At 40.0% G+C, this 17,595-nt stretch overlaps 3 protein-coding genes across 8 annotated transcripts in view; 1 reads left to right on the top strand and 2 right to left on the bottom strand.

The window, feature by feature from the left end:
• The window catches only part of LOC149610206 (latrophilin Cirl-like), a 331,713-nt gene that overhangs the window by 206,190 nt on the left and 107,928 nt on the right, over positions 1–17,595 (bottom strand). The window lies entirely within an intron of this gene.
• On the top strand, positions 4,894–10,067 carry LOC149610209 (uncharacterized). Its single transcript, XM_089859440.1, has 2 exons — positions 4,894–6,921; positions 7,013–10,067. Exons 1-2 carry the CDS (start codon positions 5,413–5,415, stop codon positions 9,464–9,466), a joined length of 3,963 nt encoding a protein of 1,320 aa, XP_089715566.1. The 5' UTR covers positions 4,894–5,412; the 3' UTR covers positions 9,467–10,067.
• On the bottom strand, positions 11,223–16,160 carry LOC149610208 (uncharacterized). Its single transcript, XM_089859441.1, has 2 exons — positions 14,133–16,160; positions 11,223–14,041 (listed from the first exon to the last, which is right to left on the bottom strand). The coding sequence occupies exons 1-2, from the start codon at positions 15,639–15,641 to the stop codon at positions 11,588–11,590; spliced, it is 3,963 nt and encodes a 1,320-aa protein (XP_089715567.1). The 5' UTR covers positions 15,642–16,160; the 3' UTR covers positions 11,223–11,587.

The following is a 17,595-nucleotide window of genomic DNA, read 5'->3' as shown; positions in this document are numbered from 1 at the left end:
CATGGAAATATAAAATGGTCCCTGTCTTTTTAGGGTCTCTTACTAATAATGGCATACAACACAAAAAAACTCCCTAATATTAATTCCTTCCTGAATATTGAATAAATTCTACCAGTTTGTCTGGGGTTTAGGGTTATTCCGGTTAAAGTATGAATGTGATAACATTCTTGAACGCATTAATTAAATTCCGGAGACGATCCGGAATGGGACGGGTCGTTTTTATAGCCGAGATAGAAGGAAAACGACGACACTTTGAATGAATAAAGATTTTCACGCGGGTTCTTTTTTTTTTATACTAACGCACCTGCTTTCGCCATCCGGATCGAGGAACATTGGAGGAAAGGAACTATTAATTTCCTACCATACATAGACGGGCTTATGAAGGCCTATTCAGACTAGAGAAAAATAGTGTTTCCTTCGCGCTGGTACGTTCATTTCAAGGTGTAGACGTGAGAGCAGACGACTTAAAACGAGTCGCGATAAACGCACAAATAGCGATTTTTGAGGCAAGACTTCTGAATTTACTAAAATAAGTTAACCGAGTACAAAATGACAAATATAGCACAAAGAATCCTAAAACTTTCCATATATCGTCTTTTAAAGAGTAGCTCACTCGATCACGCGTCAGTAATCGAGGCATGATCGAGTGAGCTATGGATAAAGAAAAGGCGCTACCGAGGTGGCGCCATCTCGACACTTCCCGACCAAAGTTAAAAATTTTCAAACTAACCCCACGAATCTTTTGCATAGTCGTTGACACGTGTCTAATTTAGCGAGAAAAGCGACTTCAAGATTTCAGTCGAGTCTGAATGGACCTTAAGGCTCTATGGTATGACATCAGAGGCGGAAAACAAAGGTTATAGTTTCCATGCAAGCCTTAAAGAGCAGCCCATTAAAAAAAGGCCCTGTTTGATTATTAGTGTAATAAAAGTTTATCTATATGGATGCGTTTCAAAACATTATTTCCAAAGTGTTCATTCAAGCTAGGGTTTTGTTTAATTATTATTGGGTATAAAGTGGTTAAATTGAATTGCCTGATTACGTAATCATCACCCATTTTTGGGTAACCCTTTCGGTTAGTTTAGTTTTTAATTAGCAGACGCAAAGGGGGGGGGAGAAAATGAATGGAGTGGAATGGATATTTTTATGTTTTCATTATCGCTTCGAGTTTTAGTTGATGAGAAAAAAATGTTAAACGACAATCATTAAAACTGAAGGGGGATTATATTTTGTTTTTGAGGATGGGGGGTTTAATTTATTAGCTCAGACTGCGGTTGTCTTGTAACAGAATTAAATTACAATCACCCCTGGGAAACCCCTCCCCTTACCCCCAAAATAATATCTACAGATTTAATTCTTGTAATCTTACTCATTAATTGAAAAATTAAAAAGAGGCACCTATAACGCCTCCTATTCTTTAAGGGGTACTTGTTGGGGATAAAAGATAAATACTATAAAATTATCTAATTAAAGGGAGGGTGAAAAGGAAAATCAATTTATTATTTATAAGACCAATCTGCATAGTGAAACATCCACGAAATACATTTGAACGAACTTAAATTGAAATTAGTTTGTTATTTCGTGTATTACTTGAAATTTTCACCTCCGACCAATAGCGTAACGCCCTGCCTTTTTATTAAGAAAATTCTCGTGCCATGTTCCTCTATGTCGAATGAAATTTAGCACGAGATTTGATAAAAACTGCGCGTGATGTGCACATAATCATGGCGCGAGATATCGCACGTGCCACTTATATTTTGTTAACAAAAATGCAGAGCGTTACGTGATTGGTCGAAGGTGCAAATTTAAAATTTTCTTTCAAATCTCTTAAACTAATTTGAATTTTAAAATCATTCGAATAAGTATTTCCTGGATGTTTCACTATGCAGATTGGTCTTATAATTAATAGAAAAATCGATAAAAAAAAGCTGTTTAATTTCCTATTCACCATTCCTTTAAGTATCCCATACAGGACTTGAATCCGTTAATTATATTATTATTATTTAATAATTATTTTCTTTGTTAAATGCATAACCACAATTGATTACATATTTTAATCATAATGATAATACCTCCACTAATTAAAAGGTTTCTGCGGTGTCGAAACTAGACTATACTATATTATATATGAAATGCTGACTTAATTTATGTAAATTAGCGTTCCTATCCTAGACTTCGGTTAATTTAAATGGTAAGAATGTTATGACGCAGGTGGTCCAGTCCAAATTGTGTTATGGTAGAAGTCTAAAAAGAGTTATATTTGGGGTAAAGCTACGAGGGCATAAATACAGTCATTTTAAAAGAATTTGTTCGTGGGGTCCAAAAGCCCCTACGAAAAAACATGGCTGGGAAATGTTTTAATCATATGGGTACTAAATTAGAAACAAATTAACCCTCAATGCATAGAAGTTATCAGAAAAAATATTTCCTGACTGACTGACTGATAATCAACCCCTAGCCCAAACCGCTATACTTAGAAGGTTGAAAATTTGGCAAGGACGTTACTCTTAAGTAGTAAGCAAGCACTAAGAAAGATATTTCAAATCCGCCGCCATCTTGAGAAAATGGCGGCCAGAAATATGAAAGAACCTTCTATATGAATAACGTCCTAGCATTTCAACAGATTTAATTTTCAGTACACTGGTTTCCAATATCCTATAGAGGGGCTTTATGTCTTTTGGATTCGATTTGCTGCCATCCTTTAAAATGGCGGCCAAAAAAAACCCTTATGGAGTAAAATTGATTGCGCGTTTCAAATTTCAACCGATCTCACCTATACTTATTACAATGGTTTCCTATATCCTATAGACTACCTTTATGGTAGACTTTTGGGGTTCGATTTACCGCCATGTTTCAAAATGGCGGAAGGAAAACTGTTAAAATTGTCTCGACGGGCAATGCCAGGTGCCTTTGCTACTAGTATAAATACAATGGGCTTCAAGATGTCTACAACAACATAAGAAACAAATTAAACGCTCTACACAAAAAAAAATTATCATACTATCCCATTGAAAGGACACAGCCGGTGTTTCAAGTTCTTACAAAAAAATTGACATAAAGAAAGATATATTCGTCTAAGGGACTAATAGCTGGTAATCGTATTGGACTCGGCGTCTAGCTCCTAATTTGTCCCCTCATGGTAAAAAGAAGAAGAAAATAAAAAAGATAAAAAATAAACGCGCGCTATTAGGAGGTTAGTGGCAGGGAACTAAAGCCCGCGTTTTCAAAATCTCTTATAACCCAAAGCCTATAATTATCTATCCCCCAGAAATAGCAAGAATTCTAGTAGAATCTTTTCTATAAGCCGTAATTATCGCGTGAAAAAAATATTTTGTCAGAGAAAAACAACCCCTGCAACAGACCAAGGCTTATTACTATATAAATTTCAATCTTGGAATACACCGTTTTCCCAATTGGAAACGAGTTTTACCTTATGGAAAAATTAGTCAATTTAAGATTGAAACTAAGGAAAGACCTTTTTGATTTTAAGCACCCTGGAAATATTTTGATTATAATCGTTTAATATTGTTAAAGAAGGATATTAGATAGTCGATCTACTAGGTTAAAATGGTCTATAAGGTGCAAGCTAGTAAACTTGATTTAGTTATAATCCCTGGGTTGGATATACAAGTTTTTTTTTTTTTTTTGACAAATTCTTGGGACGACGTATTTCTAAATAGGAAAGGGCAGCTGCCTTTGAATTTCAATTAATAATAGTTATCAATATTCTTGTCGTCTTCACATCATGGATATATTTGTACGTCTATAAAGCAGGCTTCAAACCAAATGTTTCTTAAACTTCAATTGGCTATATCAAGAAGTGATATCTAATTTATTAGGGATGCCTTAGTATTCCCGCGCCATAGTTCCAGTCCCTCTTTCAAAATACAAGGGGGGACGTAATAGGAGGCCGGGCTATTTCGTAGCCTCTCCTCTGTCGGAAAATATGATTGTAATTTTCGTCATTCCCTTCGCTCTGACGTGAGTTTTCAAGAACCAATGAGATGCTGGTTGTAATTTAGAGGCGGGGATTAACTCCGGACCTACGTTTGGACTGGAGATAAAGCTAGAAATGTGGCGAATTTATACCTTCTCCCTAATAAACTAGATATAATTTCTTGCCTATATACAATCATACATATAGTATGTATATAGGCTTATATGCAGCGTATTTCGGATAAGTCTGCCATAAATTAAAGGGTGCTGTGTTCTTTGGGTCAAACTGAAGTGGAAGGTGTCAGGAACAAGTAAACCTAATTACTCCGCATGTATGACTATTTCCTTGTTTTATTGGCCAATCAAAATTTGGGAGCCCATATCTCCGTAAATGTTGTAGACCTCCGCATGCTCTTTGACAATTTCCACTCAGTTTCACCCAAAGAACAAAACACACCCTTTAATTTCTAGAAAACCCCTGTATGTATACAAACATAGCATCTTCAATATAGACAAAATATATAAACAAATAAATAAATAAACAAACAAACTAGGAAATGCAATACAGGAAGAAGTAGAATTGAAATCGTGCGGAACATAACAAGGCGCGAAAATCACACCGTCGTCGTCGTCCGTGAACTTCCTGTATAACATAACCGCGCCGCATTCCAAGGGCTCTCTCTCATGTCACCAATGTCGTGCGGCCATTATTGAAAAGGGGGCCATAAGTAGTACCTATTTAAGAGTTCATGCACAGGGGAGCCGTGGGGAGCCGGGGCGCCGATGACGCCGTTGCCGCTGTTGGCACCCGACACCAAGTTGGCGCCGTTATCGCTGTTGCCGCCGTTATCACTGAAGTCGCTTCAATCTCCCTCTGACGCCAGATATTTCACGCGCGCCTTATCTTTATTGACTTTGTTAAGGGAAAACATATGTTAGACTTAAGACTAAGCGCCATATTTCCATAGTAAACCACAACTTCGCCTGAAACTAGAATTCATTGCATCATTATTTTGTGGCGCCAGATATTTGTTGGCGCCTTATTGACTTTGACAATGTGGCGGGGAAATACGTAAGTGTAAGCCTATTTTTAAATATCCTAGAATTGTGTATTTTAAATATTTTGATTGGCCATATTTACTTTTCATATATTTGTGAGTATATACGTACTAAAGAAATCATAGGAAAATTTATTCCCTGTGTAAGCAAAATGAGAGTCAGATTTATAAGTGTAGAAATAGGGGAAACCTATATAGCACTTCAACTTTCGAATTATCATGCTTTGGCGCATGCGCTTAATTCACTTCTAATATTGACATGATTAGAGTATAAAAGAACCCCCAACATTAGAGATTGTTTTATTTCGTCCGAGACTCTCGAGTTCTCCAGACAGTTAACACTTAGTAAGAAGTTTTCTTGTAGAAATTATTCTAGAAGTTATTTTATATTCAGATTAAATATAGTTAACTTTTAAAAATGGTAATGTGCGATATTTGCGGACGTAAGTACGTTCAGAATAAAAATCTTTTAAGGCATCAAAAAGAAAAGCATCAAGGCGTTAGACCTAGCTTCTCGTGCACCATTTGTTCGTCTACATTCACAAGGCGTGATAGGTTAGCACGACATTTAAAAGTCCATAACTCTCCCACCGAGTCTATGGCTAAAAAGCAGAAAACTGCTATAATTCCTGACCACTCAACCTCTGTTGCGGATACTTACCCTCCTTCGGTCAACACCGGAAGAGTGTCACCGACCCTCACTCTCGCCGACCTGACACGGCAGGAAAACGAAACTCGACACGCCATCATGAACCGACATGATGGTGTTGGGAGGAAGAGGAAAGCGGACACCCAACCCGCATACGACCCCGACGTACTCGATGACTTAACTAGTCAAGAAAACCGAGACCTGCAAGATCTCATGGACAGAGAAGAGGAAAGGCTAGCAAATGATGAACCGCAACCCATGGTTACCACGCCCGACGTACCCCTTCCCGATCAACTGGAGGAGCTGAACGTATTGAATAATGCGATCTTCTGCGCTAGATTTACGCCTACAATGGTGGAAACCAGCGTGGACCTTTACATTGAAAGGCATAGAGACGCCATAGAGGATTATCTGAGGAATAAACTAGCTCAGGATAGGGGGATTAAATGGTATTTAACTGTTAGAGCACGTTACACACGTGAGTTAGGGAATTCAGAACAGGATGTAGAAATTCTAATATACCATAGAACCCGCAACCTCATTATTTTAACTCCTGATGTTATTCAGGGACAAATAGATCAGGGGATTGTAACGTTAAAACGTTTAATTGAGGAGTATGAAACCCAAGGTAGCGGTTGGACGCTGGATGGAATTATGTTCCTTCAAATTAACATAATATCATATATACCTTTGCATGGGGGTACATATTTTGAGCTTCCGAAAAAACTCGCATCTAAGAAAGCCCTTACCAATGTTAAAAACCACGACAATAAGTGTTTTCTATGGTCAATTTTAGCCCATTTACATCCTGTAGTCAGAAACCCAAGCCGTGTAGAAAATTATCTACAGTTCCGTAATGAATTAGACTTAACGGGAATCACATTCCCTGTAGAGGTAAATGAAAGGATGCTAGGAAAGTTTGAAAGGGTTAATAACCTTTCAATTAATATATTTGGCTTCGAAAATGAGGTGTTCCCCCTTTATGTTAGTTCGAACAGGGTGGAGGAAGCGCGTCAAATAGACCTTTTATTGCTAACCCAGGGGGAGAGTAGGCATTTCTGTTTAATTCGCAATCTGAGCCGTCTTTTGTCATCGTTCACTGCATATAATGGTAGAACCTTCTACTGCCGTTATTGCCTTCACCGTTTTTCCGGTATTGGGTCCGAACAAAGACACGAAGAACATGTTAAAGAGTGTAGCCTACACGGTCCGCAGAAAATCCAAATGCCAGTAAAGGAGCCCATCCTGGAGTTCAAAAACATTGCCTGGCAACAAAAAGTAAGTAACTTTTTCAAAGTATTGAGAGCAACTGTCCCGAAACATATGATGTAAAATCTTAAATTTGTTTCCAATTTTTCTGTTCCATTAGGTGAAGTTCGTCATCTACGCGGATTTCGAGTCAATCTTAAGTAAAATACAGGGATGCGATCAGGACGCTACCCTCTCTTCTTCCACGATAACCTCCCAACACGTTGCCTGCGGGTTCAGCTACGTCATCGTTGGACAAGACGGTTCAGTGTCAAAACCAGTGACGTACAGAGGAATGGACGCGGCGGAAAGGTTTTTACAAAACCTTATACGTGAAGATGAAATCATCCAGGGGAAAATAAAAGCCAACGTACCCATGAACCTGACAAACTCGGAAATGACGGAATTTGTATCAGCCCAAGTCTGCTACCTATGCAGGAAGGCGTTCACCCATGATAACTGCAAAGTTCGGGACCACGACCATACAGATGGGTCCTACAGAGGAGCGGCTCATAATACCTGTAACCTCAAGTTGAAGACATTGAAATTCGTTCCGGTGTTCATGCATAACCTATCCCGCTATGATGCTCACTTGATAATGGACAAAATCGGACTCTTTAAACATCAAGAAATTAAGTGTATCCCGACGAATTCCGAGACTTACATTTCGTTTTCTCTGGGAAATCTACGCTTTCTAGACTCTATCAGGTTTATGCCAGCCTCGCTCGACTCCCTCGTTTCCAACTTGGCCAAGGGAGGTGCGGACAAGTTCAAATGCCTAAACTCTGTTTTCAAACCGGACGAAGTGGAGCATTTACTGAGGAAACAAGTCTACCCGTATGACTATTTCGATCGCGAGGAGAAATTTGACGAGACGGAGTTACCACCGAAGGAGGCTTTTTTCAACTCGCTCACCGATGAAAAGGTTAGTGACGAGGATTATTCCCAAGCCCAAACAGTTTGGGAAAAATTCAGGATCGCTAACCTCGGCGAGTACCATGATTTATACGTCAAAACCGACGTTTTACTCTTGGCTGACGTATTTGAAAACTTCCGAGCCATGTGCTTGGAATATTACAAATTAGACTGCGCTCACGCCTTTACCGGCCCCGGTTTTGCTTGGCAGAGCGCTTTACGTATGACTGGAGTTAAATTAGAACTTCTTTTAGACCCTGATATGCACCTATTTATCGAGAAGGGAATTAGGGGAGGAGTTTCTCTGATAACCCACAGGTTGGCTGAGGCGAATAACAAACATCTTCCTGAAACCTACGACGCTTCGAAACCTAGTTCCTACATCACTTACCTGGACTGTAACAATCTTTATGGAACAGTAATGTGTCACCATTTACCTATGAGGGGTTTCCGATGGTTGCAGCCATGTGAAGATTTCACCAGAGAAGTTATTCTTAACCATCCCGACGATGACCCTCAGGGTTTCATTCTAGAGGTGGATCTTGAATACCCGGACAGTTTACACGTAGAGCATAATTGTCTCCCCCTCGCCCCTGAAAGACGTGTTGTTACCGCCGGCGAACTATCTCCATATTCAATAGATCAATTGAACAAACTAAAACTGAAAATTAAAGATAGTCTTCCCAAATTAGTCCCCTCGCTTTATAACAGAGAAAAATACGTGCTCCATTACCGAAATCTAAAGTTCTACCTCGCTAAAGGTTTGAAATTAGGGAAGGTTCACCGTATTCTCACGTTTGAACAAGGAGCTTGGTTAAAACCCTTTATCGAGTTTAACACGGAGAAGCGGAAGATGGCCGCTAACGCGTTCGAAAAGGATTTCTTCAAACTATGCAACAACTCTGTGTTCGGGAAGACGATGGAGAATCTACGTAACCGCATAAATTTCGACCTTGTGCAAACCCGGGAGATGGCAATCAAGAAAGCGAGTTCTCCGGCGTTCGAAAGGTTTACAGTTTTCAAGAACGACCTAGTTGGAATTCACCAACTGAAGAAATCCTTAACCTTGGACCGACCCATTTATACGGGCTTCACCATTTTAGACTTGTCTAAACTGGTTATGTACGATTTCCATTACAACACCGTGAGAGCTAAATATGGGGAAGCCGCCAAGCTTCTCTTCACAGACACAGATTCCCTGACCTACCAAATCTTCACCGACGATCTGCCCCGAGACTTTGCCGAAAACAAGGAGATGTACGACTTCTCCGATTATCCTCGAGACCATCCCTTGTTCAGCGAGGAGAACAAGAAGGTTCTCGGCAAGTTCAAAGACGAGCTTAATGGAGTACCGATTCAGGAGTTCTGCGGACTCCGTCCGAAGATGTACTCCATCTTGTCGTCGAAAGGGGAAAAGAAGACGGCGAAGGGAATTTGTCGTCGTGTCGTTAAGAAGAAGATTCGTCATGCCGACTACAAGGAATGTCTACTTCAACGTAAACTCACCGTGGAAGAGATGAAAAGAATTGTGAGTTTGAAACATGAACTGTTTTCCGTCACCCAAAAGAAACTCGCATTGAACCCGTGCGATGACAAGCGATACATCATCGACGGTGTGTCTACTTACTCGTTAGGACATTTTAAAATTAGGGATCTATAAAAGCGAGTTTTCCTCCGTAGCCCGGTTTCTCGCTTTATGTAAATTATTTTTCAAATATCTTAGAGCTGTGTAACTTTAATATCTTAGAATTGTATAACTTTTCTAAAAATATCTTTCGTGTAAATTTGTATATGTAAATATGTATAAACTTGCTATTTTTTTTCTTTTTTTTTTTTTTATAAATTTTTGAATGCTGTTGAAAATAAAATAAATATAATTATAATTATGTTAAAGTATTCTTCTCCAAATTTTTCCTACTCTTATTCATTTTTCATGTACGAGGAGGAGGAGAGAGGGGCCCGGCCTCCCCTTCCGTTCAAAGTTTCACTATTTCCGTTCAAAGTTTCACTATTTCCGTTCAAAGTTTCACTATTTCCGTTCAAAGTTTCACTATTTCGGTTCAAAGTTTCACTATTTCCGTTCAAAGTTTCACTATTTCCGTTCAAAGCTTCACTATTTCCGTTCAAAGTTTCACTATTTCCGTTCAAAGCTTCACTATTTCCGTTCAAAGTTTCACTATTTCCGTTCAAAGTTTCACTATTTCCGTTCAAAGTTTCACTAAGGGATTGATTACATCACTTTACATACAGTCTAACAAAAATGCACTTATTCTCCTAAACAAAATTTATCGTAGCATCAATGATTGATAAGTCACAACTCTTACAGAGAAGGGACTGATTTCCGAATTCCAAGTGCTTTATTTGTTTACTTCCTTATCAGCATGATAAGGAACTGTCGGCGGGAAATTCAAAAATCGTACCCTATATAATCAGTTCAGTTCCGAGTTTAATTTTTATTCAGTAGTTGAGCAATTGACGATAAATTTGAAAATGCTAAGCCTATACGAAACGTGTATTTGTTTTAAGACCCCCATTCCCCGATTTCACAACTAATTTAGGAGTCTAGGACGTCTTTGATGGTAACTCGGGTTTATTGGGCCTTGGGTTATCAGAAACTTTTGAAGTGGGCGAATTGGCGACTGATAAGATACAACCTTTGCAGGGGAGGATCAGATATTCATATTCCATGATCCAGGGGGGGGGGGGGCGCAACCACCCGCCTAGTTTAAAAAAGAGCCCCCCCCCCCTGGATCATGGAATATGAATATCTGATCCTCCCCTGCAAAGGTTGTATCTTATCAGTCGCCAATTCGCCCACTTCAAAAGTTTCTGATAACCCAAGGCCCAATAAACCCGAGTTACCATCAAAGACGTCCTAGACTCCTAAATTAGTTGTGAAATCGGGGAATGGGGGTCTTAAAACAAATACACGTTTCGTATAGGCTTAGCATTTTCAAATTTATCGTCAATTGCTCAACTACTGAATAAAAATTAAACTCGGAACTGAACTGATTATATAGGGTACGATTTTTGAATTTCCCGCCGACAGTTCCTTATCATGCTGATAAGGAAGTAAACAAATAAAGCACTTGGAATTCGGAAATCAGTCCCTTCTCTGTAAGAGTTGTGACTTATCAATCATTGATGCTACGATAAATTTTGTTTAGGAGAATAAGTGCATTTTTGTTAGACTGTATGTAAAGTGATGTAATCAATCCCTTAGTGAAACTTTGAACGGAAATAGTGAAACTTTGAACGGAAATAGTGAAACTTTGAACGGAAATAGTGAAGCTTTGAACGGAAATAGTGAAACTTTGAACGGAAATAGTGAAGCTTTGAACGGAAATAGTGAAACTTTGAACGGAAATAGTGAAACTTTGAACCGAAATAGTGAAACTTTGAACGGAAATAGTGAAACTTTGAACGGAAATAGTGAAACTTTGAACGGAAATAGTGAAACTTTGAACGGAAGGGGAGGCCGGGCCCCTCTCTCCTCCTCCTCGTACATGAAAAATGAATAAGAGTAGGAAAAATTTGGAGAAGAATACTTTAACATAATTATAATTATATTTATTTTATTTTCAACAGCATTCAAAAATTTATAAAAAAAAAAAAAAGAAAAAAAATAGCAAGTTTATACATATTTACATATACAAATTTACACGAAAGATATTTTTAGAAAAGTTATACAATTCTAAGATATTAAAGTTACACAGCTCTAAGATATTTGAAAAATAATTTACATAAAGCGAGAAACCGGGCTACGGAGGAAAACTCGCTTTTATAGATCCCTAATTTTAAAATGTCCTAACGAGTAAGTAGACACACCGTCGATGATGTATCGCTTGTCATCGCACGGGTTCAATGCGAGTTTCTTTTGGGTGACGGAAAACAGTTCATGTTTCAAACTCACAATTCTTTTCATCTCTTCCACGGTGAGTTTACGTTGAAGTAGACATTCCTTGTAGTCGGCATGACGAATCTTCTTCTTAACGACACGACGACAAATTCCCTTCGCCGTCTTCTTTTCCCCTTTCGACGACAAGATGGAGTACATCTTCGGACGGAGTCCGCAGAACTCCTGAATCGGTACTCCATTAAGCTCGTCTTTGAACTTGCCGAGAACCTTCTTGTTCTCCTCGCTGAACAAGGGATGGTCTCGAGGATAATCGGAGAAGTCGTACATCTCCTTGTTTTCGGCAAAGTCTCGGGGCAGATCGTCGGTGAAGATTTGGTAGGTCAGGGAATCTGTGTCTGTGAAGAGAAGCTTGGCGGCTTCCCCATATTTAGCTCTCACGGTGTTGTAATGGAAATCGTACATAACCAGTTTAGACAAGTCTAAAATGGTGAAGCCCGTATAAATGGGTCGGTCCAAGGTTAAGGATTTCTTCAGTTGGTGAATTCCAACTAGGTCGTTCTTGAAAACTGTAAACCTTTCGAACGCCGGAGAACTCGCTTTCTTGATTGCCATCTCCCGGGTTTGCACAAGGTCGAAATTTATGCGGTTACGTAGATTCTCCATCGTCTTCCCGAACACAGAGTTGTTGCATAGTTTGAAGAAATCCTTTTCGAACGCGTTAGCGGCCATCTTCCGCTTCTCCGTGTTAAACTCGATAAAGGGTTTTAACCAAGCTCCTTGTTCAAACGTGAGAATACGGTGAACCTTCCCTAATTTCAAACCTTTAGCGAGGTAGAACTTTAGATTTCGGTAATGGAGCACGTATTTTTCTCTGTTATAAAGCGAGGGGACTAATTTGGGAAGACTATCTTTAATTTTCAGTTTTAGTTTGTTCAATTGATCTATTGAATATGGAGATAGTTCGCCGGCGGTAACAACACGTCTTTCAGGGGCGAGGGGGAGACAATTATGCTCTACGTGTAAACTGTCCGGGTATTCAAGATCCACCTCTAGAATGAAACCCTGAGGGTCATCGTCGGGATGGTTAAGAATAACTTCTCTGGTGAAATCTTCACATGGCTGCAACCATCGGAAACCCCTCATAGGTAAATGGTGACACATTACTGTTCCATAAAGATTGTTACAGTCCAGGTAAGTGATGTAGGAACTAGGTTTCGAAGCGTCGTAGGTTTCAGGAAGATGTTTGTTATTCGCCTCAGCCAACCTGTGGGTTATCAGAGAAACTCCTCCCCTAATTCCCTTCTCGATAAATAGGTGCATATCAGGGTCTAAAAGAAGTTCTAATTTAACTCCAGTCATACGTAAAGCGCTCTGCCAAGCAAAACCGGGGCCGGTAAAGGCGTGAGCGCAGTCTAATTTGTAATATTCCAAGCACATGGCTCGGAAGTTTTCAAATACGTCAGCCAAGAGTAAAACGTCGGTTTTGACGTATAAATCATGGTACTCGCCGAGGTTAGCGATCCTGAATTTTTCCCAAACTGTTTGGGCTTGGGAATAATCCTCGTCACTAACCTTTTCATCGGTGAGCGAGTTGAAAAAAGCCTCCTTCGGTGGTAACTCCGTCTCGTCAAATTTCTCCTCGCGATCGAAATAGTCATACGGGTAGACTTGTTTCCTCAGTAAATGCTCCACTTCGTCCGGTTTGAAAACAGAGTTTAGGCATTTGAACTTGTCCGCACCTCCCTTGGCCAAGTTGGAAACGAGGGAGTCGAGCGAGGCTGGCATAAACCTGATAGAGTCTAGAAAGCGTAGATTTCCCAGAGAAAACGAAATGTAAGTCTCGGAATTCGTCGGGATACACTTAATTTCTTGATGTTTAAAGAGTCCGATTTTGTCCATTATCAAGTGAGCATCATAGCGGGATAGGTTATGCATGAACACCGGAACGAATTTCAATGTCTTCAACTTGAGGTTACAGGTATTATGAGCCGCTCCTCTGTAGGACCCATCTGTATGGTCGTGGTCCCGAACTTTGCAGTTATCATGGGTGAACGCCTTCCTGCATAGGTAGCAGACTTGGGCTGATACAAATTCCGTCATTTCCGAGTTTGTCAGGTTCATGGGTACGTTGGCTTTTATTTTCCCCTGGATGATTTCATCTTCACGTATAAGGTTTTGTAAAAACCTTTCCGCCGCGTCCATTCCTCTGTACGTCACTGGTTTTGACACTGAACCGTCTTGTCCAACGATGACGTAGCTGAACCCGCAGGCAACGTGTTGGGAGGTTATCGTGGAAGAAGAGAGGGTAGCGTCCTGATCGCATCCCTGTATTTTACTTAAGATTGACTCGAAATCCGCGTAGATGACGAACTTCACCTAATGGAACAGAAAAATTGGAAACAAATTTAAGATTTTACATCATATGTTTCGGGACAGTTGCTCTCAATACTTTGAAAAAGTTACTTACTTTTTGTTGCCAGGCAATGTTTTTGAACTCCAGGATGGGCTCCTTTACTGGCATTTGGATTTTCTGCGGACCGTGTAGGCTACACTCTTTAACATGTTCTTCGTGTCTTTGTTCGGACCCAATACCGGAAAAACGGTGAAGGCAATAACGGCAGTAGAAGGTTCTACCATTATATGCAGTGAACGATGACAAAAGACGGCTCAGATTGCGAATTAAACAGAAATGCCTACTCTCCCCCTGGGTTAGCAATAAAAGGTCTATTTGACGCGCTTCCTCCACCCTGTTCGAACTAACATAAAGGGGGAACACCTCATTTTCGAAGCCAAATATATTAATTGAAAGGTTATTAACCCTTTCAAACTTTCCTAGCATCCTTTCATTTACCTCTACAGGGAATGTGATTCCCGTTAAGTCTAATTCATTACGGAACTGTAGATAATTTTCTACACGGCTTGGGTTTCTGACTACAGGATGTAAATGGGCTAAAATTGACCATAGAAAACACTTATTGTCGTGGTTTTTAACATTGGTAAGGGCTTTCTTAGATGCGAGTTTTTTCGGAAGCTCAAAATATGTACCCCCATGCAAAGGTATATATGATATTATGTTAATTTGAAGGAACATAATTCCATCCAGCGTCCAACCGCTACCTTGGGTTTCATACTCCTCAATTAAACGTTTTAACGTTACAATCCCCTGATCTATTTGTCCCTGAATAACATCAGGAGTTAAAATAATGAGGTTGCGGGTTCTATGGTATATTAGAATTTCTACATCCTGTTCTGAATTCCCTAACTCACGTGTGTAACGTGCTCTAACAGTTAAATACCATTTAATCCCCCTATCCTGAGCTAGTTTATTCCTCAGATAATCCTCTATGGCGTCTCTATGCCTTTCAATGTAAAGGTCCACGCTGGTTTCCACCATTGTAGGCGTAAATCTAGCGCAGAAGATCGCATTATTCAATACGTTCAGCTCCTCCAGTTGATCGGGAAGGGGTACGTCGGGCGTGGTAACCATGGGTTGCGGTTCATCATTTGCTAGCCTTTCCTCTTCTCTGTCCATGAGATCTTGCAGGTCTCGGTTTTCTTGACTAGTTAAGTCATCGAGTACGTCGGGGTCGTATGCGGGTTGGGTGTCCGCTTTCCTCTTCCTCCCAACACCATCATGTCGGTTCATGATGGCGTGTCGAGTTTCGTTTTCCTGCCGTGTCAGGTCGGCGAGAGTGAGGGTCGGTGACACTCTTCCGGTGTTGACCGAAGGAGGGTAAGTATCCGCAACAGAGGTTGAGTGGTCAGGAATTATAGCAGTTTTCTGCTTTTTAGCCATAGACTCGGTGGGAGAGTTATGGACTTTTAAATGTCGTGCTAACCTATCACGCCTTGTGAATGTAGACGAACAAATGGTGCACGAGAAGCTAGGTCTAACGCCTTGATGCTTTTCTTTTTGATGCCTTAAAAGATTTTTATTCTGAACGTACTTACGTCCGCAAATATCGCACATTACCATTTTTAAAAGTTAACTATATTTAATCTGAATATAAAATAACTTCTAGAATAATTTCTACAAGAAAACTTCTTACTAAGTGTTAACTGTCTGGAGAACTCGAGAGTCTCGGACGAAATAAAACAATCTCTAATGTTGGGGGTTCTTTTATACTCTAATCATGTCAATATTAGAAGTGAATTAAGCGCATGCGCCAAAGCATGATAATTCGAAAGTTGAAGTGCTATATAGGTTTCCCCTATTTCTACACTTATAAATCTGACTCTCATTTTGCTTACACAGGGAATAAATTTTCCTATGATTTCTTTAGTACGTATATACTCACAAATATATGAAAAGTAAATATGGCCAATCAAAATATTTAAAATACACAATTCTAGGATATTTAAAAATAGGCTTACACTTACGTATTTCCCCGCCACATTGTCAAAGTCAATAAGGCGCCAACAAATATCTGGCGCCACAAAATAATGATGCAATGAATTCTAGTTTCAGGCGAAGTTGTGGTTTACTATGGAAATATGGCGCTTAGTCTTAAGTCTAACATATGTTTTCCCTTAACAAAGTCAATAAAGATAAGGCGCGCGTGAAATATCTGGCGTCAGAGGGAGATTGAAGCGACTTCAGTGATAACGGCGGCAACAGCGATAACGGCGCCAACTTGGTGTCGGGTGCCAACAGCGGCAACGGCGTCATCGGCGCCCCGGCTCCCCACGGCTCCCCTGTGCATGAACTCTTAAATAGGTACTACTGCCATATTCATGTTGTAGCTTTGAATAAATCCAAATAGCAGAAAAGAGAGTGGCGACCATGTTCGAATGGCACCAGAGGGAGCTCTTTACGTCTTAAATTATACACGGGCCAAAATGGTATGGTACACGAGAGAGACGTAAACTATAACCAACCCGGGAAGATGGAAATATACATCTAGTTCCTTCTAAACAAACCCCAGTATTATAACGACATGGCATATCCGCGGATGAAATAAATTTTCAAAGTACAGAGGGGAAAGAGTGTGAGTAGGCCTACATGCAGGTTGGCTTCCGTGTTTGCTCAGCGTTGCAAGTCAAAATTTTTAAAGAAATTGCTATACCTTAGTCAGGAATACATACACCTAACAGGAATCATACCTAAAACGTTAATATCTATGCGGGTTTTGTGCAGGGCCGGATTAAAGGGGGGGGGGCGAGGGGAAACTGGCCCCAAGGCGCAAGGCTTGTTGAGGGGCGCATTGAGTTAAACTATTCCCCCTTAGCAACATTTGCTGTTCCGTTTTTTCCGACTTAAGGGGGCGCACATTATCTCGGCCTCCGGGTGAAAAATTGCTTAATCCGGCCCTGGTTTTGTGGACCGGGCTTGAGAACTCACTATCCGTCACGCGTCATAATTCTGACGTCTTTCTAACTGAGATTTCATTTTTTGGTAGCAACGCGAGCTCTTCGTTGCGTGCTAGGTGCAACAGGCAGGGAGATGGAATATTCGCGAGGTAAAATTAGTTTAGCTCCTCCCACATAATACCCATAGATACCAGCCTAAGAAAATGGCTACACAATGATTCCAATTAACTGTATGTATTCCCAATTATATCTATAGTATAGAGAATAACGTAGTTCATAACCAACGAAGAGGCGACTGGAGAAATACAATTCCAGTGGGATATAAAATTCTCCTGGTGTTAAAAGTGAAATTTGGGGATTAATCCATCACTATTAATATGATATAACCAACCCGGAATTTATTAATTTCTACAGTGAATATTGTAGTAAGTATCCTATGGAGTATCATCGGCCTTAGAGTGGCAATATGATATTCATTCAAAAATTACAATATATTCCGTTCATAAACAGCGAAACAGGTGATAGAGAAGCTCACCCCTTTAAAGGCAGGGTGAAAAGGAAAATAAAGTAATTTTAGGTCTGAGGTGAAAATTCAAATTATCTATATGAAATCTCAAACA

Source organism: Phalangium opilio, unplaced genomic scaffold (assembly GCF_054372755.1).
Source record: "Phalangium opilio isolate 3A_F unplaced genomic scaffold, DU_Popi_V2 ptg000329l_1, whole genome shotgun sequence".
In the NCBI taxonomy this organism is placed as follows: Eukaryota; Metazoa; Arthropoda; class Arachnida; order Opiliones; family Phalangiidae; genus Phalangium; species Phalangium opilio.
The sequence above is the reverse complement of the archived record's forward strand: the minus strand, read 5'-3'. Positions and strand labels throughout refer to the sequence as shown.